Source organism: Carlito syrichta, unplaced genomic scaffold, assembly GCF_000164805.1.
Source record: "Carlito syrichta isolate Samal-C Ts95f unplaced genomic scaffold, Tarsius_syrichta-2.0.1 Scaffold315497, whole genome shotgun sequence".
Classification (NCBI taxonomy): Eukaryota; Metazoa; Chordata; class Mammalia; order Primates; family Tarsiidae; genus Carlito; species Carlito syrichta.
In genome coordinates this window covers 1,381,733-1,406,340 of record NW_007259593.1, presented here as the reverse complement: position 1 = coordinate 1,406,340, position 24,608 = coordinate 1,381,733, and the positions used below count along the sequence as shown (strand labels likewise).

At 38.9% G+C, this 24,608-nt stretch overlaps 1 protein-coding gene across 2 annotated transcripts in view; it reads right to left on the bottom strand.

The window, feature by feature from the left end:
• The window catches only part of USP42 (ubiquitin specific peptidase 42), a 42,657-nt gene extending 20,588 nt beyond the window's left edge, over nucleotides 1-22,069 (bottom strand). For both annotated transcript variants that reach the window (XM_008072912.1, XM_021706383.1), the window contains exons 1-4: nucleotides 21,817-22,069; nucleotides 16,794-16,994; nucleotides 3,656-3,766; nucleotides 976-1,078 (exon numbers count right to left, since the gene is read on the bottom strand). In XM_008072912.1, the coding sequence (XP_008071103.1) occupies nucleotides 976-1,078; nucleotides 3,656-3,766; nucleotides 16,794-16,994; nucleotides 21,817-22,057 (656 nt within the window). In that variant the 5' untranslated portion in view covers nucleotides 22,058-22,069. The remainder of the gene's footprint in view (nucleotides 1-975; nucleotides 1,079-3,655; nucleotides 3,767-16,793; nucleotides 16,995-21,816) is intronic.
• Between the last annotated feature and the right edge of the window lie 2,539 nt (nucleotides 22,070-24,608).

Here is a 24,608-nt window from a genome sequence, read left to right as displayed (position 1 = left end):
AGTTCTGCAAAAATCACAGACACTATAACTAGATTTTAAAAGCATGTATATTTTTAAAAGAACAAGAATTCAAACAGGAGAGCCACAAAAAATTACAAGATAGTGTATGTGGCAGCCAGAGAATAGCCCTCCCTGTCCAGAACACAGTGAGGATATGGGAAATGGTAGGAAGAGGTAGGATAGCAGGAACTGTATTATGAAGGGACTTTGAAGTCAAGGCAGGAATTGGGTCCTAAAGCAAGACGACACCCTCAGCAGGCTTGGGCCCTGCAGTAAGGAATGGCTGATGAAGGCAGAGTATCCTCCTCTTCCCAACCTATCATCTCCCAGATCATGAAAGTCTGAACAAAGCAGTGCTGGGGCACTAGGAATGCAAAGGGAGGTTTACCAGCTGTGCTTAGATAATAGCAACCGTGTGAGGACACATTATCTGTCTCCCAACCTTCCTTTGAGTCTGCATTGAGGTTTTGAGGAAAAAGCTACAGGAATTGGTAACTGACTGGAGAGAGAGACAGAGAAAGAGGCAGGAAACAAATACAGACTGGAGGGCAACAACAACAACAAAATGTCGGGCAACCCCTTCGGGCTCCCTCCTACTGTGGGAACTTTTCTGTCCTCTCAATAAATCCTGCTTTCTCACCCAAAAAAAAAAAAAAAAAAGTCAGGCACAACTAGAAAAGAGAAGAAGCTAGTTTGAAATCAGCAGAGGCATGTTGACACTCAGAGATTAAATAATGGCAAGACCGATATTCATTTTGTGATATCTATAATTGAGCAAATTCAAACTGTTATAGTAAGCATAAGTTTTTAAATTTTAACCATTTAAAAATAGTGTATATCAATTAGGAAAAGAACAGTGCAAAGTTGAAAAGGAAAGCAAATATAGATCTATATAATTTCAACATAAAAGGCAAAACTCTGAGATAAGGCAGAGATACAAGATGAAAAAAATAATTGATGCTTTCTTGTACTTACTTATTGCTGCCATTCAAGCATGCTTTTTGCATAGCATCAACAGTATATTGAAGAAATTCGTGGGCATCTTCTTGGTTTCCAAAACGAAAGTGCCTAGCTATACCTATAAAATTCAAGACAAGGTTTTATCATTATATATAATAAGCCTAGGCTATACCCCCCTAAAATATATCTTATAATAATATGTTCCTAGAGAGCCCCCAAATAATTGCTTTATGAGGAAACAGCACTACCGTAACCTTCCCCAAGAATAGCTAGTACCGTGCCCTTTAGACCAGGGGTTCCAACTCCCGAGCTGAGGATCAGCAGTGGGCTGTGACCTGTCAGGAACCAGGCCATACGGCAAGAGATGAGCGACAGGCAAGCAGAGCTCTGCCATCTGTAATATCAGTGGCGGCATTAGATTCTCTTAGAAGCATGAACCCTACGCTGGGAGCTGCACATGCAAGGGATCTATGTTGCACTCTCCCTATGAGAATCTAATGCCTGATAATCACCCCTCCACCTCCGATACCAAAAAAGTTGGGAATCACTGCTTCAGATCCTTAAGAGCGCACAGGAGGTAGAGGTAGAGTTTCTGAGAGTCCCCAGCGTAAGCCTCATGTCTTTAGCAAGCTAATACAATTATACTTAAATAAATTCAATGCTGGCTATATTATCTCAAAAATTGTCCAAATGTTTATGTTGTTGCATACATTTGAAATTGGTCCTAGATCTCCACGATGAGAACCCATGCAAAACATAAGTAACCAAACCTAGCTAAATTCTATCTCAATGATCTGCAGAACATATTCACAGTTGCACAGTAACATTTCAGTCCTATTTTTTTTTTTTTTTTTAGTTGGAGTCTCACTCTGTCACCCAGACTGGAGTGCAGTGGCCGCTCCCGGCCACCGCAGCCTCGACCTGCTGGGCTCCGGCAATCCTTCCGCCTCGGCCTTCCAAGTAGCTGGAATTACAGGCATGCGCTACCACGCCTGGCTGATTTTGTGATTTTATTGTAGAGATGAGGTCTCGCTGCCCAGGCGGGTCTCGAACCCGCGGGCTCAGGCAATCCACTCACCTCAGCCTCCCAAAGGCGCGGGATTACAGGCTGAGCCACCAAGCCCGGCTTCAATCCTATTTCTAATTGACTAAGCAGTTGCAAGACCAAACTCTTAAAAAAAAATTATAAAAAACATTAACACAAAAGTAAAAGCAATATCACATTTAACATACATTAAATTTTATGTGTATAAATGTATAAAAATATTTGCTTATTTTAAATCATATAAATGTCAATATTATACCAGTTTTAACCTACAGAAATGACAATTTCAGGATTCAGCCATTTATGTGTCTATGGATGGATGTATATACACACAACATGTAAAGCAATGACATTTTCTTAAAGACTAGGTTTAAAAATATTATTCATGCCTGCTATATAAGTATGTACAAAAATTAATATATGTATAAATAATCAAACCTGTCTGGCTAAAATTCTGCCAGGTTCCAGTAATGTTTTAAAGATTTTTATATTGTCTGTTGTGGCCTATCAATAGTGCCAAGGTTCAATATAACACCCCTTTAATCTTTAGCAGCTTTTTAGGCAAATGGATTATAATTTGTCACTGTATAATTATGTACCCCTATAATTACCCAACTAGACACCAGATTAAGAGTTATAGTTTTACTTGCATGCATTTTAAATTCCAACTCAGTTAATTAAGATGATATAAAAGTTTATTGCAAAATACACAAAGTGCATAAGAAAATTTCATACAACCTGTTTAAAATTTAAGTAGAAAAAAGTAAAATTTATCCACAAATCGCTAAGCTATGAGTATACATTTTTAGAGTATAATTACGTTTATTTTGACAATTTCTGTCACTATATATGGTTTGTCATTCACCAAATTAAAACTAACTAGAAACTATTTAAAGAAACCTGTGGGAAAATAACAGAATTAATATTACTCAGCATAGAAATCCAAATATCTGGGAAAAAAACACTACTAAACTTATCAATGATTTGATTAACAAATTGAGTTCAAAATTATAGGGCAAACTTCTTGGGTCCCCTCCCACTGTGGGAACTTTTCTGCCTCTCAATAAATCCTGCTTTAAAACAAAAAATTATTTAAATTTTGCTTATCTGAAACTGCATGGAATTTTCTTTAATATATTGTTATCTTTTGCTTTAAGGCTTCAAGATGAGTTTCTACAGCAAATATCTTACTTAAAATTTGTTATTAAAGACATATTCAGCCAGGCATGGTGGCTCATGCCTGCAATCCCAGCATTTTGGGAGGCAGAGGTGAGAGGGTTGCCTGAGTCCAGGGGTTCGAGATCAGTCAGAGCAACTTGGCGAAATCTCATCTCCATAATAAATTAAAAAATTAGCCAGGCGTGGTGGTGCGTGCCTGTGCTTCCAGCTATTTGGAAGGTTAAGGCAGAAAGATTATCTGAGCCCAGCAGGTTGAGGCTGCAGTGGCCATGAGTGTACCACTGCACTCCAGCCTAGGCAACAGACTGAGACTCCTACTCTAAACAAACAGACAAATAAATGACATATCCATATATGATAAAAAACACTTATCTGTTTTGTAATATATGAGGGGTTCATTTTTTCACCAGTTAGGTATTAATACTAACTACCAAATAAAAATGAATATAAACTACAATAGTTAATACTTACGACGCATCTCATTGATGACAAACATCGGTTTAATAACATCCCCAGGATTACTGAGTGCCTGGGTAATATGCGCTTGCATTGTGCACATCATACAAAAGCCTTCTGCATGACCTGAAAGATAACAGATGATAATCCTCCAAATTAGCATAATATGACTATATACACACATTGAGGTAAGTACAACATGGGGCACACGCCTGAAATAACAGCTACTAGATGCATGCATTAAGCTACCTACTTTTATTCATTTTCATTGAATTCTCTAACAAACCTAAGTGATAAGCACGTATTGGTTGTCACAAGAGAGGAAAAAGGCTCAAAGAGTTCAAAAATGTGCCCAATGCAGGTCAGGTACAGTGGCTCACACCTATAATCCCAGCACTTTGGGAGGCTAAGGAAGGAAGATTGCTTGAGCTCAGGAGTTTGAGACCAGTCTAGGCAACATAGTGAGATCCTGGCTCTACAAAAACTAACAAAAACACACACACACACACACACACACAGAAAGAGAGACAACCAGGCATGGTGGCGCATGTTTGTAGTCCCAGCTACTCAGGAGGCTGAAGCAGAAGGATGACTTGAGCTCAGGAGTTCGAGGCTGTGGTGAGCTATGACTGTGCCACTGCACTCAAGCCCAGATGAGAGACCCCAACTCAAAATTTAAAAAATGTTTTTTGGTCCAATGTCAAAGAGGTATTATATGGCAGATACATAACCAGACTCAAATTGTGCTCTTTCTAATTTCAAAGCCTGTGCTCTTAGCTACTCTATATACCAGAAAAACAAGATTTTTTCCCCCTTCCTACTACCATTTGTCTCAAATAGTAGAAGAATGTCTGCCACAGTAGGGGTTAAGAAATCTCTATGTAAATATTCTGGCTATGCTGGCCACAGACAGTGGTCTCTATTGCATATCCTCCTCCTCTTCTTTTTTCACAACTTTTAAAAAATGTTAAAATCATTCTTAGCTCATGTTCAGTGGTGCTACTGGCATCTAGTGGGTAGAGGCCAGGAATGCTGCTCAATATGCTACAAAGCAAGATAGCCCCACAACAAAGAATTACCCAGCCCCAAGTGTCAACAGTACTGAGGTTGAGAAACTCTGCCTTAGACCAAAGGCTGCTCAGACCTACCTAAGAAAGTACAATGTCTTGGAAGGATCAAACTATTTCCAATTAACTGTGTCCCACAGTAAAGCTAAAAAATATTTAAAGGAATAAAAGAACATTCCAGCACCCAACAACATAAAATTCAGGCTGTCTGGCATCCAACAAGTACAAGGCATGCAAAGATGCAGGAATGACCAGTAATTAGAAGAAAATAAACAGAAATAGATCCAGAAATGATACGAATAACAAAATCAAAAGACAATGTCAAGATATAAAGACATTCATGTGTTCAAGGAAGTGAAAAATGCAAAAGCACATTAAGAATCATGGAAATAGATCCAAATGTACGTCTACACACGAACAACAGGCTCTGAGATGAAAAATGTACCAGATGGGATAACAGATTAGACACCACAGAAGAAAAGATGAACTTGAAGGTATTCATTATGCATAGAAGATATCCATAATGAAACACAAAGGGAAAAAAACTCAAAATAAAACAACACAGCATATCGGTGAGCTGTAGGACAATTCCAAGTTGCCTCTAATATACACATAACTGGAATCTGAAAGTGAAGAATATTTCAAGAAATAATAATTATCCACAAAGTGAAGCCCAAGAGAGGTTTTATAGTGATGGAATGGTTTTATATCCTGACTGAGCTGGTGATGTATGTGAGTCTACACATGTTCTAAAATTCAGAGAACTTTACATCAAAAAAGTTAATTTTACTATATGTTAAGTATAAAAATAAAAGTATTAATAAATTACTGAAAGTTGTAAAGATGTGATGGAAACAGTAATTGCACAGATCTAAGAACTTCGACGAACTGCAAGCAGAAGAAACATGAAACTACACAAAGGACCATTCAAACTGTTAAAATCAGTAATTAAAAAAAAAACCTTAAAAGTAGCTATATGGCCAGCAGTGGTGGCATGTGCCTGTAGTCCAGCTACTCAGGAGGCTGATGTAGAAGGATCGCCTAAGCCCAGCAGGTCAAGGCAGCAGAAGCCATGATCATGCCACTTGTACTCTCAAAAAAACAAAAACAAAACAAAATATTCTGGCTAGGGAGAGATTGCCTTCTCTGAACCAGTCTATTCCTCTTCTTTTCTTTTCTTTTCTTTTTGGAGACAGGGTTTCACTCTGTTGCTTAGGCTGGAGTGCAATGTGCAATCCGGCTCACCACAGCCTCAACCTCCTCTAAGATGATTCTTCCGCCTCAGGCTCCGAGCAGCTGGGACTACAGGCATATGCCACCACAGTCGGCTGACGTTTTTTGTTTTTTTTTTAAATAGGGATGAAGTCTCAGTCTATTGCCCAGGCTGGTCTTGAAGTCCTGGGCTCAAGAGATTCTCCCACCTCAACCTCCCAAAGTGCTGAGATTATAGGCACGAGACACTGCACCCAGCCAACCAGCTAATTCTTAGACAGCAAATGGCTCGGCCTTTGATGCAAGCCTTTGTTATACACTCTAACCAATTCAGAATCCTACACCTGTCTGGCCCATATACCCCAAGAGGCAATACTTCTCTGCCTTAATCACTCCAGGGTCAAGTACCAGGCTATCAGGAACTACCCCTATGGCTTACAGCACTGAAATTATTCAAACTAGCCAACCCTGAACTGCTTCCCTTGCCTGGTCTTTTCCACAGAAACATCAGCAAAGGCTCTGGCCTAACACTTTCCCCTCACTCCTATCTTCTGCCTCCTGACCACCCTGGGGTCTTTGCCATGTGGCTTCGTGTGGCATACCATGCCTCCTGTCTCTTAGATCTATGAATATAATAAATTTTATTTTCCTTAGCCTCTCCGGTACCTCCTCCTCCTCTTGTGGCACCCTTCTGACTGTCTCAAAGAAGGACATAAAAGACAGCCCAACACCACAGAAAAACTGTGCCCACCTCTACCCACACCTGTAAAGGCCAAGTGAAGAGTCTAGACTTTGACTTGCCAAGCTGTAATGAGGCACCCCAACCCAGCCACTGGGACAGTGTTAAAGAAGGGGAACCAGGAGCTGGGACTCTTATCTACACGGGGTGATAACGAACCTTGCCCCAACCCCACACTATTGGTGAAGATCACGTGGAGAGCCTGGATTTCCACACCCAGTCAATAGTAAAGAGGCCACCATCCCTACAACTCCTCGCCCAGGTAGGGTGAGAATCAGGACTGCCACCACTGCCCGGCAGTAACAAAGCCACTCCTCCTACAGTGTCCACAGACCATGTAGGGAACAGGAGCTACCACTTCCACTCAGCAGGAACAAGAATCCCCAGTTCCCATCTGGGACGCAAGGAGGCTGAATGGGGAACCTGGGCTCAATCGAGCATCACTTCTTCTGCCAGTGCAGAGAAAACTGGCTAAAACAAGTTAAACAAGAGTCACTGTCTTAAAACATAATACGAAAATATCCAGCTTTCTGTCAACGATCACTCATTATACCAATATACAAGAATCTTTCAAACAAAAATTATAACACTGCCTGATGTGGTTCTAAATGTACACAGAGGACATATTCAAAACCAAGTATAACTAGGGGAGAATAAAGGGGAGGTAATGTTTCTGTACTTCCCTCAAACTAGTAAAATGACAATACAGTAAGTCTCCTACATACAAACCTTCAAGTTGTGAATTTTGAGAGGAGAATATGCGTTTACATGTCTAATCATGTAATTTAGTTCACATGTCTTACATACATTGTCATGTGTGTGCATCCGCTACAAGTGGTTGTGCTTTTGTGTACTTTACAGTACCGTATAGAGTACTGTAGTATAGTACCTTTATTTCAAGCCAGATGTCCGGAAGCAAGCATAAAAGCAGTGGTGATGTAGCTGGTATAACCAATTGTGTTAGTTGAGTACCTAGGCTAACTTTGTTGGACAAACTGGACTTATAAATATGCTCTCAGAACAAAACTAGCTTGTATGCAGGGAACTTATTGTACCAGCAAATCATGATAAGTTATGTATAATACCTAGAGCAACCACCAAAAAAGCTACAAAGAGATAGAGTAAAAAATACTATAAGAAAATCAAAATAGAATTCTAGATCAGGCACAGTGGCCTATGCCTGTAATCCTAGCACTTTGGGAAGCAGAGGCAAGAGGAGTCTTGGGCAACCTGGTGAGACCTCAGCTCCACAAAAAATAAATAAAATTAGCTGAGTATGGTGGCATGTGCCTGTAGTTCCAGCTACTTGGAAGGCTGAGGTAGGAGGATCACATGAGCCCAGCAGGTCAAGGCTATGGTAGCCATGAGCATGCCATTACACTCCAGCCTGGGTGACAAAGTGAGACTATGACTCAAAAAAAAAAAAAAAAAAAAAAGAAAGGAATTCTAAAAAATATTTTCAAGTAACTCAGAAAAAGAAAGGAGTAAGAAAGCAGAGATATGAAAAAGAAAATAAATAGAAACAACATCTAAATGGCTGACTTAAGTCCTGATATATCAATAATCAACTTAAATATAAATGTTCTAAAAACACCATTAAAAGATTGACAAAGCATATTAAACAACACAACCTAACTATATATGGTCTACAAAAAATTCACTTCAAATATGATAATACAGCCAAGCTGAAAGTAAAAGGATAAAAAATGCAAACATTAATCAAAACAAAGAAGGGATGGCAATATTGTCTATGGCCATACCATCCTGAATGCACCCAATCCTGACTGATCTTGGAAGCTAAGCTAGGTTGGGCTGGTTAGTACTAGGATAGGAGGAATGCCTATATTAATAAGAAATAAAGTAGATTTCAGGAACATAGTAAAGATGTTAATTCTCCCCAAACTGACATACAGGTTTAATGTATTTCCTGACAAACTCCCATTAAGATATTTTATAGATACTTACCTGGCAGGGGAGATACCATGATCAAGATATTTTACAGATATAGATTATTCTATGATTTACATAGAAAGCAAAGGAACTAGAATAGCTGACACTATTTTGAAAAAGAAGAAAAAAGTGGAAGGAATCATTCTATCTGATATCAAGATTAACGCATGGCTATGGAAATAAGAACTGTGAGCCGAGTGGCAATGGTGACATAGTGATGAGCATAGTAATAAGGACTGTGTGGTGGGGTAGATACACACACCAACAGAAGAAGGAACCCAGAAATACACACAAATATGCACAAATATGATTTTTGTTTTTTACAAAGATATCCAAGCAATTCTGTGGAGAAAAGATAGCCTTTTTAACATGCCAGAGCAAATGGACATCCAGACCAAAAAAACTAACCTCCTAAACCTCACACTTTATACAAAAATTAACTCAAAACGGATCACAGCCTAAATGTAGAACATAAAACTACAAAACTCTCTTTTAAAAAAAAAAAACTACAAAACTTATAGAAAAAACAAAACAGGAGAAAATCTTCAGGATCAAGAGCTAGGCAAAGAAATTTTAAACTTGATACAAAAAGCACAATCCATAAAAGGTTTATCAATTGAACTTCACCAAAGTTAACACTTTTGTCTGCAAAAGATCCACTAAGTAGATGAAAAGACATGCTACGGACAGGGAGAAAATATTTGAAAGCCCCACATATCTGACAAAGGCCTAGTATCTAGAATATATAAAGAACTCTCAAAACTTGACAGTAGCCAGGCACAGTGGCTCACATCTGTAATCCCAGCATTTCAGGAGGCCGAGGCAAGAAGATCGCTTGAGCCCAGGAGTTTAAGACCAGCCTGCGCAACAGAGAAAAACCCTGTGTCTACAAAAAATTAAAAAATAAGCCAGGTGTGATGGCACAAGTCTGTTCCCAGTTACTTGGGGTACTAAGGCAGAAGGATTGCCTGAGTCCACACTAGGTCAAAGCTGCTACATTTTAGCCTGGGCAACAAAGACTTTGACTCAAAAAGAAAAAAGAAAACACCTTGAGTGTACAAAAATAAAGAATGCTACAGAAAATGAGCAAAAAGTACAAAGAGTCATTTCACCAAAAAAGATATACATATGGATCCAGGTGCAGTGACTCACTTTGGGAAGCTGAAACAGGAGGACTGCTTGAACCCAGGAGTTTCAGGCCAGCCTGGGCAACATAGTAAGACTTTGCCTCTAAAAAAAAAAAATACAAAAATTAGCTGGGCATGGTGGGGCACTCCTGTAGTATCAGCTGAGGTGAGATGATCACTTGAACTCAGGAGACAGAGGCTGCAGTGAGCTATGATTGTGCCACTGCACTCCAACCTGGGTAACAGAGTGAGACCTCGACTCAAAAACAAACAAAAAAACAAAAAACAGATATACAGATGACCAATAAGCACATAAAAAGATGTTCAACCCCTTTTTAGGAAAATGCACATTAAAACCACAATGAAATATCATTACACACCTATCAGTACAGCTAAAACAAAAAACTGACAAAATGCTGGCAAAGATGGAGAGAAATTGGAACTCTCATACAATGCTGGTGGGAATGTAAAACGGTGCAGCCATTAGAGAAAACTGTTTTGGCAGTTTCTTGTAAAGTCAAACATGCAACTACCATATAATCCAGAAATTGCAGTCCCAGGCATTTATCCCAGAGAAAGGAAGACTTATGCTCACCAAAAAAAAGTTGTATACTTTAATGTTTATAGCAGCTCTATTTGTAGCATCTCCAAACTGGGAAACAACCTAGATGTCCTTTACTGAATGAGTAGTTAAACTGTGATATATACATCCCAAGAAATACTATTTAGCAATTAAATTATTAATAATACATGCGACAAAACCTGGATGACTCTCCAGAGAATCAGGCTGAGTGAAAAAGCCAATCCCAAAAGGTTACATACTATATACTTCAATATATACATAATATTCTTGAATTATCAAAATTAGATAACTAGAGAATAGATTAGTGGTTGTTGGGAGTTAAGAAGAAGGTGGAGGCACAAGAGAAGTAGCCTTGGCTATAAAAGGGAGGCATAATGGATCCTGTAGTGATGGAAATGTTCTGTATCTTAATTGTATCAATGTCATTACCCTGTTTGTGATATGGTACTACAGTGTTGCCATTGGGGAAAACTGGGTAAGGGTATGGGGGATCTCTCTGTATTATTTCTCATAACTGCATGTGAATTCATATGACAATTACCCCCAAATAAAAACTGAGTTTTTTAAAAAAAGGTAAAATAGACATTTCAGATCAAAAAAAAAAATTCACAAAAAAACTTAAAAAGTAAACAATCCTCCCCCCCAAAAAATAAGTTCATCACTAGTAAGGAAAGGTAATTCCTTTAGGCATAGGAAAAAATACCATATGGAAATCTAGATCTATAAGCGTGAATGAAAAGCAGTAGAAATAGTAAATAAATAGGTAAATATAAAACTTAAAAAAAAATTCAAACCATTTAAAACAAAGCCTTAGAAATATATTTAAAGAAAAAATAATATAATGCATTTTTTGGTTATAACACAGACAAAAATATAATGTATGGTAACAATAGCACAAACGTAGGACAAGGAAAGATGAAAGTACACTGTCAAAATTTTTTGAGACAGTCCCAGGCTGAAGTACAGTGGTATAATCCTAGCTCACTGCAGCCTGGACCTCCTAAACTCAAGCGATCCTTCCGCCTCAGCCTCCCAAGTACCTGGGACTACAGGTATGCGCCACCATGCCTGGCTAATATTTCTATTTTTTGTAAAGATGAGGTTTTACTATGTTGCCCAGGCTGCTCTTGAACTCCTAAGCTCGAGTGATTCTCCCACCTTGGCCTCCCAAAGAGCTGGGATTATAGGTGCGAGTCACCATGTCTGGCCAAAATATTCTTATATTATATCAGAAAGGGGATCTTATTTGAAGGTAAATTGTGATAAGTAAAAGGTATACATATACTATAAACTCTAAAGTAACCAGTAAAACACACGCACACACAGAGTTATAGAAAATATGCAAATCAAGGAGACTAAATAATACTATAAGAAGTCCTCAATCCAAAAGAAGGCAGAAAAACATTTAAAAAGGGTACAAAGAGTAATAGGACAATCAGAAAACAAATAGCAAGATAGTAGTAATTTAAACCCAATCATATCAATCATCTTATTAAATGAAAATGGCTTAATGTCCCAAAATAAAAGGCAGATGCTACTACTGGATAAAAAAGTAAGTTCAAACCATAGGCTGTTTTCAAGAAATCCACTTTAAATAAAAGGTGGAAAAAGGTATACTATGTTAACATTAATCATAACAAAATAGGAATGGCTAAATTTATCTCAGATAAAGTAGATTTCAGAGCAAAGAATATTATTTGGGATAAAGAGAGTCTATCTGTAATTGATAAACAGATGATTTCATCAAGAGAACAAACATCTTAAAGGACAAAGCTTCAAAATACATGCAGCAAAACTGATAGAACAGACACATTCACAAATATAGTTTCTTTCGGCACTTCTCTCAAAACTTGATAGAACAAGTAGACAGAAAAACAGTGAGAACAAAGAAGACTACCTCAACAACACTATCAACTAAACATAATTGGCATTTGTAGAAATTCTAATACCAGAATACTTAATACTTTATTAAGTGCACATGAACCATTTAGCAAGACAGACCACGTCTGGTGCATAAAACAAGTTCAAGTTTAAAAGGATTCAAGCATTAAGAAAAATATTCTCTGACCACAATAAAATAAAATTAGAAATCAGTAACAGGACAATTTCTGGAAAATCCCCAAACTTTTGGCAACTAAACACCATACTTCTAAATAACTGCAAGGGCAATTAGAAAGTATTTTGAAACAAAAATTAACACATAATATATCAACATGTTTGGGATGCATCTAAAACAGCATATATAGGGAAATTTATAGCATTTAACACATACCGTAAAAGAAGAAAGATCTCAAGTCAAATGACCTAAGATTTCACCTTAAGAAACTAGACCAGAGCACATCAGATTTAAAGTAAGTAGAAGAAAAGGAATAAAAATAGTAACAAATATCAATGAAACAGAAAACAGAGTAACAATGAAAAACCAAGAGCTAGATCTTTGAGAAAATCATTAAGATTAAAAAACCTTTAGTCCGACTGAAAAAATCAAAAAGGGAGGAGACACAATTTAATATATTAGAAATGAGAACGAGAAAATCACTACAGACCCTAAGGAAATAAAAGTAAAATAAGGAAGCAGTATGAGCTGGGCGCAGTGGCTCATGCCTGTAATCCCAAAACTTCGGGAGGTGGAGGCGAGAGGATTGCCTGAGCCCACAGGCTCGAGACCAGCAACATGGTGAGACCTCATCTCTACAATAAAGAAATAAATTTTAAAAATTAGCCAGGCATAGTGGTTCACGCCTGGTTCCAGCAACTTGGAAGGCTGAGGCAGAAAGATCACCTGAACCCAGAAGGCTGAGGCTGCGGTAGCTGTGAGCATGCCACTGCACTCCAGCCTGGGCAACAACAGAGAGAGACTATGACTAAAAAAAAACAAAAACAAAAACAAACCAGTATGAACAAGAACTGGGTACAGCTCAAGTCTGTAATCTCAGCACTTCTGGAGGCTGAGGTGGGAAGACTGCTTGAGCTCAGGAGTTTAAGACCAGCTTGGACAACATAGCAAGACTCCATCTCTCTACAAAAAAATCTGGGGACTACAGGGGAGGTTGAGGTTGAGGTGGGAGGATCGTCTGAGCCCAAGAGTCTGAAGATGCACTGAGATACTATCACACCACCACACTCCAGCCTGGGCAACAGAGTGAGGTTTTGTCTCTTAAAAAAAAAAATAAAGAAACAGTATAGCAAGTATATGCTAATATATTCAGTAACTACAACAAATTTCTTGAAAGACCCAAACTACCAAAGCTCCCTGAAGAAATGATAACCTGAATAGTCCTACATTAATTAAGGAAATTAAATATATAGTTTAAAACCTGCCCATGAGAAACTGCAAGGCCCAGATAACTTCAGTGATTAAATCTACCCAACATTTAAGGAAGAAATAACACCAATTCTGCACAAACTCTTCCAGGAAATAAAAGTGAAAAAATACATCCCAACACATTCCATGATGGCACCATTATCCTGACATCAAAACCAGATGGAGACATAATTTTAAAAAATAAACCACAGCCTAATAATACTCATGAAGCTAAAACTATTTTGCAAATTTTTAGCAAATCAAAGCCAATATACATAGAAAGGATAATGCATTATGACCAAGTGTGGTTCCTCTCAGAAATGCAAGGTTGGTTTAACATTAAAGCATTAACACACTCAACCTGGAAAAGACATTTATGAAAAACCCATAGTTAACACCATACTTAATCATGAAAGACAATGATTTCCTCTAAGACTGAGAAAGAGACATGGATGTCTACTCTCACCACATCTACTCAACATTGTAATGGAGGTCTCTTATCCAGTACAAAGCAGCCAAAAAAAAAAAGGTATACACAGACTGAAAATGGAGAAGTAAAATCATCTTCACTAACAGATCACATGGTCATAGCTATAAAAATCTGTTTTTTTGTTTTGTTTTTTTTTTTTTAGTTGGAGTCTCACTCTGTCACCCAGGCTGGAGTGCAGTGGCACACTCATGGCCACCAAAGCCTCCTCGACCTGCTGGGCTAGGGAGATCCTTATGCCTCAGCCTTCCAAGTAGCCAGAACTACAGGCACATGCTACCATGTCCAGTTAATTTTCTGATTTATCGTACAGATGAGGTCCCACCAAGTTGCCCAGGCTGGTCTTGAGCCCCAGAGCTCAGGCAATCATCTTGCCTCAGCCTCCCAAAGTGCTGGGATTACAGGCTTGAGTCACTGTGCCCGGACACTATAAAAATCTTAAAGATCTTTTAATTAAAAAAAAAGACTAGAATTAACAAGTTAAGCAAAATTCCAGGATACAAGATCAATATCCAAAAAAAAAATTTTTACATTCTAGCAATAAACAACCAGAAAGTGAAATTTAAAAAATAAAATACTGGTTGGGTACGGTGGTTTAAGCCTGTAACACTGCAATCACTCTTGGAAAGTTTGGAAGTATCTTAAAAAGTTAAACACATGCCTACCATGGGACCAAGCCATTTTACTTACAGATTTTTACTTAGGAGAAATGAAAACATATCCTAACAAAGACTTGTTTGTAAATGTTCACAGCAGCTTAATCTGTAATAGTCTCAAATGGGAAATAACCCAAATGTCCATCAACAGGTAGAGAAACAAATTATGATACATTCATATGATGGAATACTACTCAACAATAAAAATGAACTGATACATGCCACAAATGGAATAATGTCAAAATGATTATGCTGAATGAAGGAAACAAAAACATATACTTCTACGTAAGTAATATTCTAGAAAATTCAACTAATTTATAGTGACAGAAAGTATATCAGTGGTTGCCTGGGTAAAGGGGATGAAGAGTAGGGAAAAAGATGGAAGGGGCAATTTCAAACAGGCATTAGGAAACTTTTGGGGTGATGAATATGTTCATTATCTTAATTTCAGGATACATATAAATATCAAAACAATCAAATTGCATATTTTAATACATACAATTTATAATATATCAATGATAACTCAATAAAGCTGGGAAAAGAGAGAGGGGGAGAGAGGGGAAAAAAAAATCTACCAATAGTATAAAAGATAGGCACCTAATTCTGGACACCAAAAGTTTTTGAATTTTGTCTTGGTCCTCTTGCTATCCAGGTGCCAGTGCTGGGTTTTCATCCACACACCCTACTTTCATTAAGTGTAAAAATGATAGGAAAGCTATCTGTGGGAAAGAATTAGGTACTAGGAAAGGGAGAAAATGAGTGCAAACAGAATGCTCATTCTGTAATTTAAAACTCCTTGGCATAACAAACACCTCTAGGTGGTGAGATTCTGAGTGATTTTTCTTTGGTTTCTTTAAATTTTTCTTTATTTTCCAAATTCCTTACAAGCATTACTTTGCTCTCTTAGAGAAAAAAAATCAGTTTTAAAAGAACCACTTTTAATTCTCTTAAGTAAATAACTATTCAAAAAGAAACCATGGAGTTTTATTTATCCTAATAATGAATAGCATCAGATCATACACACATGAATCTGAGCATTAATTAGGATCAAAGAATAGGGAGCTTCATTTATAAAGAATGAAGGACATATATGATATATGTATAAGTCAAAACCTCAAAAACAATGTTCTAAATTTTGAATTTTGAGAATCAACCACTGTATCTACCTAATGAGAGACATTTTAATAAGTTTTAATTGTTTTTCTGTCCCATGTGTTGAAGATGAAGCTCTCCAATGCTAAAGGAAAAGTCCTGTATGAATTCCACTGTTGGAGGCAGTGGTAAGAGGGTTCCTCTCCTATAAGGCTTATAAGCTTATAAACCAATCATGACTTCCAACACAAGATGAATGCCAGGAGAGGTAGAATTTCTTTTCTTTTCTTTTCTTTTTTTTTTTTTTTGAGTTGGAGTCTCACTGTGTCGCCCAGACTGGAGTGCAGTGGCTGCTCCCAGCCACCGCAGCCTCGACTTGCTGGGCTCTGGTGATCCTTCCACCTCAGCCTTCCAAGTAGCTGGAACTACTGGCAAGTGCTACCACGTCCGGCTAATTTTTGGTTTATTGTAGAGATGAGGTCTCACCAAGTTGCCCAGGCGGGTCTCGAACCCGCAGGCTCAGGCAATCCACTCACCTCAGCCTCCCAAAGGTGCGGGATTACAGGTTGAGCCACCGAGCCCGGCTGAGGCAGAATTTCTTAACCCTGCTTGTCTCAAGCTGTTAGCGTCAGACATTTGTCATTTTTCAAAATAAGTGTAGAAAACCAGCAGGGAGTTCAGAAATGCTAAATGCTGAGAAAATGTGAGGTATTTCTTATTAAATACCTTCACATATCAAATTTGGTACAAAATGCTTTCTATGCAACCTGAATACAAACCCTGGAGTCCTCCTCCTCCTTGGTTTCTAAAAGAATAAACTAGCTTCTTAGTGATCAAATAACTTGGCTTAATTTTTCACTTTCATTTCAGAGAAAAGTGAAAGTAGGCATATATGCGCCACAATACTACAAACATACCATAATACAGAATACTTACATGTCTTGGAGTGCTCATGTGATAGCATATAATTGGCGAGAGGCGGTGTGTAAGTTAAACACTGCAATGCTGCATTGGCAAAACAGGTATTGCCCAAATTCTGGAGCCCAGCTCCAACTCTGTGAGTTTGTTGCCACTTAAGATAAATCTTCTCAGATGGAAAAAGAACTTTCTGTGGCGGAGCAATGCCATCACCTAAGGCTAGAAAAACAAACAACAAATATTTAAAAACAAAGTTTTGCATGCTACTGAAGTGAAATAAATAGCAACACTTGGCCAAACCTGAATCTCATCAAGATTCTAAATCTTATTATCAACTTGCTAGAAATACAGGGGAAAGGGGATTTTTTTTTTTGAGTTGGATTCTCACTCCGTCACCCAGGTTGGAGTGAAGCAGCACACTTACAGCCACCCCAGCGTCGACCCACTGGGTTCAGGTCATCCTTTCATCTCAGCCTTCCAAGTAGCTGGAACTACAGGTGCGTGCTACCATGCCCAACTAATTTTTTGACTTATTGTAGAGATGAGGGCCTGCCAAGTTGCCCAGGCTAGTCTTGAACCCTTGGGCTCAGGCAATCCTCTCACCTCGGCCTCCCAAAGTGCTGGGATTACAGGCTTTAACCACTGCACCCAGCAGGGGAATACTTTAAAAGACAGAAGCCAGAATGTGAGAAATTTTAAATGACTGTATTTCTTCAAAAATTAAATTGAAAGGACAATAAGGGGAGGAGGGCTGGAGACGGTGGCTCACACCTATAATTCCAGCACTTGGGGAGGCCAAACTGAGAAGACTGCTTGAGGCCAGGAGTTTAAGAGCAGCCTGAGCAACACAGTGAGACTTCTGCCTCTCCAGAAAATTTTTAAAAAACAGATTAGCCAGATGTGGTGGTGCATGTCTGTGGTTCCAACTAGTTGGGACACTGAGGCAGGAGGATCACTTAGCTCGCGGGTTTGAGGATACACTGAGCTATGATTGTGCCACTGCACTCCAGCCTGGGTGACAGAGTAAGACCCTGTCTCTTAAAAAAAAAGGGGAGGGGGTATGGGGGGGGGATTGTTACAGATTAAAAGAAACTGGAGACATGCACCAAATGCAAAGCATAGACCTAGTTTGGATGTTGCTTTCAATAACCATTGTTTAAAAAAAGTTATATGACAACCAGGGAAATGTAAACATTGGATGGATTTTTAAAATTAAAAACATTTTTCTTTAGATTTAACACACTTAAATATTTATAGATGAAATATGAAATATTGGATTTGCTTTTTAAAAAATGGGGGGGTAGGGTAAGTAGGTGGAGATATAACTAGCCATGACTTGATAAATGTCAAAGTTGGCTGATGGCTACTGAGAGTTCATTATAATTACTTTTATACTTAAAATTCTTCATAATAAAAAGTTTTAGAAATAACACAATCAATAGAAAGTACAGGATAAGCCGGGCTCGATGGCTCAGCCTGTAATCCCGCGCCTTTGGGAGGCTGAGGTGAGTGGATTGCCTGAGCCCGTGGGTTTGAGACCCGCCTGGGCAGCGAGACCTCATCTCTACAATAAATCATAAAAAAATCAGCTGGGCGTGGTAGCGTGTGCCTGTAATTCCGGCTACTTGGAAGGCTGAGGCGGAAGGATCACCAGAGTCCAGGAGGTTGAGGCTGCGGTGGCCGGAAGCGGCCACTGCACTCCAGTGTGGGCGACCGAGTGAGACTCCAACTCAAAAAAAAAAAAAAAAAAGAAAGTACAGGATAAACTGATTCCCTTATAATGTTTGCTATGGATGCTAAATCAGTACCACCCCATCACTGTTGGCCTTATCAAGATCTCTTGTACGGATCCCTTATAAGAGGTGCCACATAGTCTCAACTCTAAGGGTTAGTACTGATGTCATCTCCATTTTACCACTAAGAAAGCAGGTGTTGGCTGGGCTCATGGCTCAGCCTGTAATCTCAGCACTTTGGGAGGCCAAGGCAAGAGGACTGCCTGAGCCCGTGGGTTAGAGACCAGCCCTGGCAACCTGGCGAGACCTCATCTCTACAATAAAAATAAAAAATAGCCGGGCGTGGTAGCATGCATCTATAGTTCCAGTTACTCGGAAGGCTGAGGTGGAAGGATCGCTGGAGCCTAGAAGGTCAATGCTGGGGTGGTAGTGAATGTGTGTGCCACTGCACTCCAGCCTGGGCAAAGGAGTGAAACTCCAACTCAAAAAAAAAAAGCAGGCTTTGAACTCAGACAGCCACGTACTACTATGCACACGTGGTATGTATGCTGTATGTGACCTAAAAAGGTTTTATCCATTTTTAAGACTGATAAACAGATTATTAATAACTAAGTATGCTAATAGGACTCAAGTGAAGCTCAAGAAACAACTTATTTAAAGCCGGGTGTGATGGCTCATGCCTCTAATCCCTATACTTTAGGAGGCTGAGGTGGGAAGACTGCCTGAGCCCAGGACTTTGAGACCAGTCTGGGCAACGTGAGACCCTGTCTCTATGAAACATCAAAAAATTAGCTAGGCAGGGTGGTACGTGCCTGAAGTTCCAGCTACTCAGGAGGCTGAGGCTAAGCCCTGCTTGAGCACAGGAGGTCAAGGCTGTATGATCAGTGATCATGCCACTGCACTCCAATCCTGACTCAAAAAACAAGAAAAGAAGGTTCTAAGTCATCAATAGCAAGACTAATTTTTCAAAGGCTTGCCAGTTACTTGGTGCTACAACAAAGGTTGAGATGCCCTATAGATGATTCTCCATTTGAGCAGAGATATTAAGGTTATTTAAGTATGCAAATGTAGGCTTTGGCTTGGTGGAGAATGAAGAACAAAATTAGGAAAAGATAAATGAGTCTGTGGAGAATGGAACAAGAGTCCTCAAAAAGGGCAGAATAGGGAGAGATGAGCTAAGTCCTAATGGAGAGAGAGAAGCCCATGCAGTCCCAGAAGGCTGAAGCCCACGGAGAAAGAGGTCCTGTGGGAAAGTCTTGCAGGAGAGGAGCCAAAGGACTTTCAATCTCTGTGTGTAACATTCAATTGTTTGTGTTTCATGATATAAACTTTCCCCCTCCACTCAAGACACCTTCAGAAAACCACACCCACCCATTCCCACATCACAATGAGAAACTCACTAAGAGGAAACAAAACAATATGAAGATCAAATTATTCTAAGCCAACAATCTGACTAGAAACTAATTCTACTATTTCTGTGCATTTCAAATCTTCAAGTCTTCAAATCCAAAAGTCTTACAAGTACCAAATAAAAGTGGCAAAATCTCATTTATCTGGATAAGTTTTAACAAATGTAACCACATTTATATTATTTTAAATGTAACATTTATATTATCTTCTTTCTTCCAAAAAGCTTTCTTTCTTTCTTTTTTTTTTTTGAGTTGGAGTCTCACTCTGTCACCCAGACTGGAGTGCAGTGGCCACTCCCGGCCACCGCAGCCTCGACCTGCTGGGCTCTGGTGATCCTTCCACCTCAGCCTTCCGAGTAGCCAGAATTACAGGCACGCACTACCATGCCCGACTGATTTTTTGATTTATTGTAGAGATGAGGTCTTGCCAAGTTGCCCAGGCAGGTCTCGAACCCATGGGCTCAGGCAACCCACTCACCTCAGCTCCCAAAGCACGGGATTACAGGCTGAGCCACCGAGCCCGGCTTCCAAAAAGCTTTCCTACTACAGATAATGTTATACTGGAAAAAAAAAAAACTGGGTAGAGTCCATTAATCAAAAGACAACTATACTAAGTCCCCTATATACGAACAAGTTCTGTTGCAAGAGTATGTTCATAAGTCCAATTTATTCTTAAGTCCAACAAAGTTAACCTAATACAATCAGCTATATAGTACTATACTATAATAAGTTTTTTAATACTTTTCACACAAATAATAAAAACAAACACAAAAAATAAAGAAAACAATTTAAATTTTACAATATAGTACCTTGCATGTACATGACAATGTACACCATACACATAAACTAACTTGATGGTTCATATGTAGGGAACTTATTGTATTTTTTTTTTGAGTTGGAGTCTCACTCCATTGCCCAGGCTGGAGTGCAGTGGCACACTCACGGTCACCCCAGCATCAACCTACTGGGCTCCAGCAATCCTTCTGCCTCAGCCTTCCAAGTAGCCGGAACTACAGGTACATGCTACCAGACCCAGCTAATTTTTTATTTCTTGTAGAGACATGGTCTTGCCAACTTCCTGGGCTGGTATTGTATTTTGAAATACATCTTTAGGCTGGGCACAGGGGCTCATGCCTGTAATCCCAGCACTTTGGAATCACTTGAGCAGGAGGCAGGAGGATCTCTTGAGCCCAGAAATTTGAGACTAACCTGGGTAACATAGCGAGACCTCATCTCTACAAAAAATAAAAAATATTAGGTGGGTGTGGTGGCATGTGCCTGTATTTCCCAGCTGTGTGGGAGGTTGAGGCAAAAGGATCGTATGAGCCCGGGAGTTTGAGGATGCATCACGCTACCGTACTCCAGTCTGGGCGAAAGAGCAAGACTCCAACAAAAAAAAAACACAATTTTTTTTTAATTTTTAAAAGACAGACATCAACTTAGGGAATTATGTTGTTTTTTGTTTTGTTTTGTTTTTTTGAGTTGGAGTCTCACTCTGTCACCCAGACTGGAGTGCAATGGCCGCTCCTGGTCACCACAGCCTCGAACTGCTGGGCTCCGGCGATCCTTTGGCCTCAGCCTTCCAAGTAGCCGGAATTACAGGCATGCGCTACCATGCCTGGCTGATTTTTTGATTTATTGTAGAGATGAGGTCTCGCTGCCCAGGCGGGTCTCGAACCCGTGGGCTCAGGCAATCCACTCACCTCAGCCTCCCAAAGGCTGAACCACCGAGCCCAGCTAATTTAGGGAACTATAATAACTACTGGTTAACTGACAAGTTAATGTAATGCTTGCCTATGGCAATACCTTGCAAAATAAGCCCCCCTCAGAAACTTCAACTCACTGCCAGCATTTATACAGGTGTTTCTGGTAGTGATTTTGTCTTTTAAAAAACAGTACCTTGATCCTTTTGTGGTGATGGCTTTGATTTATCAGGTACAGATGAATTCGAATAAACTACAGCACCAGGTACTGGTCCTAAAGATAGGGTGTGATTTGAAACATCATTTAATGGAGACACAGCACCCCAGCTGGCAGAACTTGCATCCATGTCTCCAGGTGAGACTGCCTCAGAGCTGCCAGGCTGATTCTGACAGGTTGATGGGTCTGAAGATTCAGCACCTTTGTCAACTATGGTCATTGTTCAACTCTGCAAAAGACCAAAAGCACACATTTGTTTCATAAGGTGAGAATCTTACGAAAGCAATCTACTTATCCTACCATTAGATCTTGGAAAAGTATTCTAGTCGTTTTAAGTTATTTTCAAACAAGTCATCCAAATATAAAAACAACAGTATTTTCTAACACTTTGTAATAATTTCCTTGGGACATTTAGCAACATGCTAATCTGAATGTCAACAATTTTTACTCTAAAGTCTTCAGTGATGTATTTGACTGGAAGAACTCATTCTATTCTATGTCCCCTAAAAGTCTGATATTTCAATATAATCAGGCATTTCAATTTCCAATTGTATTTACTTACTAAGGACCTAACTTTTCCCTCTCTAGTGCTTAAAACTAGAAACAGTATACACAATAATATTGCATTATACGTACTAATTGTCAACTAAATCTTCAATTTGTATATAATTCCTCAGGGGAAAGTTTCAACTATACAAAGAGAAAATCCGACTTACTTTTGTGCTTCAAGTCCAAAGTGACATGGTATGAAATATTTTACATCTTAAAAAATTATAATTACAGGAAGTTTCACCTTGAAACAAACTCATTTTTCTGAAGAGGTTCATCTATATGGTATGTATGACTTTTTACATGAAACCCATAGGCATTATTGACATCAAACGTGAACACAAATACATACTACAAAAGTACTTAATTATAATCTTCTTTCTGAATCCTATTTTAAAATCTTAGCACCACCACTAATTGAGCATTTTCTATGTGCTGAGCATTACATGAACTGCTCAACATACATTAACTTGCTTACTTTTCATAATGAACCTATGAGAGATCAGACAGAATCCACAGGTCTACAAAATGAAGCAACAATAACCCAAACTAGTCAGCTACTGGGACGAGAAGCTAGACCTAACATTCCCAGCTGGGCTTCCTTCTGGCTCTGCCACCTAGTCAAGAGTACTTTCAGGAATACTTCTGGGAATCAAATCTAGATATGCTGCTCCTGTGTAGAAAACCTTTCCGGGTGACTCAACTGCCCACAGCACAACATGCTAACATCTAGACCTGCCTTTGTCTGACCCAGTAGCCTCTATGGGGATTCCCTATGTCACGTTTCCATCATACTGAATTCATTTTTTGTCCCTTCTCTCTCTTGGCTCTGCACATGCTGTTTTCACCTGCTCTTTTCCATCCTTCCCCTTCCAGCCAGTTAACACTTTCACTTCTCAGTTTAGAATTTCTTTCCTCTGGGACACTTTCCCTGACAAGGCCTTTCCCCCAAGACTGGGTGAGAAACTTCTCCTAAAAGACCCCACAGTACCCCGAGCTGATTTCTACGGCAGTGCATCAGCTGTTTGACTCGTTGGTCTCCACCATGGGCTTGTTTATATCCCCTGCCCTGGTATAGAGAAAGCTTTTCATATACTTGTTAAACAAATGAATGAACACATTCTGGAAACAGGAAGCAACTAGTGTTTCCTTTCAGCACCAGCTTGTGCTGAGTGATTTATATACAGTATCTAATTTAATCTTTAAAGGCTCTGAATTAGGAATGGGCTTTAAAATTTGTTTTAAAAAGTATCTGACACTGTGAAGTACAACAGAGTATTATCCTTGCTGGGAAGTATGAATAATAACATGCCCATATAATTGTCACTTCAATGAACCAATGTCACAATAAGTTTGTTTTTAAAAAGCCTCAATGTTGCTGTGTGCAATTTTTAATTAAGGTAAAATTATCACCCCAAAAAAGTACAACCTTAAAGTTTTTGGAATCTTATGTAGAAATAGAAAAATGTCTGTTAGATTTTAATGAACTAAGAAAAAACTAAATTGAAATTTTAAATCAATTGAACATACATGGCCCTGCTTCAGGAAGAAAGCTTGAGCCATAGTATCCAAATAAAGTTTACACTTTCCTCATCCAACAGTCAAAAGAAATTATGAAACAGTGTGAAGACAGAAGAAAAGAGAAGGAGAAAAAGAAAGTCAAAGCAGAATATTAAGAAATGGTTAATACAGCTCTATTTACCATAACATTAAGTAGCAGCAAAACCCTTGATTTTCTTGGAATGAACATCCCTTTAAGAGTCATTAATAAATGACCAAATAAAACCATTTTACTTGCTTCAATAACTTTGATGAAGGGGAAGAAAACTCAAAATAAAAATAAAAACACAACTCAAGTCATCATCACTACACTGCATTATAATTTTGGAAAAACAAAGCCAAACCACCCATTCTTCGTTTGTATGTATATTCAGCCAATGAAGTCTTACCCCCAAACCATGAGGTATCAAACTAAACTCCACCTGCTACAGACATAACCTTTCTTGAAACCAAATAATGTTGGGCAGGATTTAGGATTCATATGGTTACATATTCTTTACTCTCAGGAAAGTTTCCAAATATTACTGCTATAAATACCAGACTTTCTAGCAACTACTTCAGTGAAACGTTAAAAAGTTCTCTTAACATCTTCTGATGATACACAAAGTTACAAGAGCATGTTTAAAAAATTTTTTTTTAAAAAACAATCTCTCCCTTGTGTG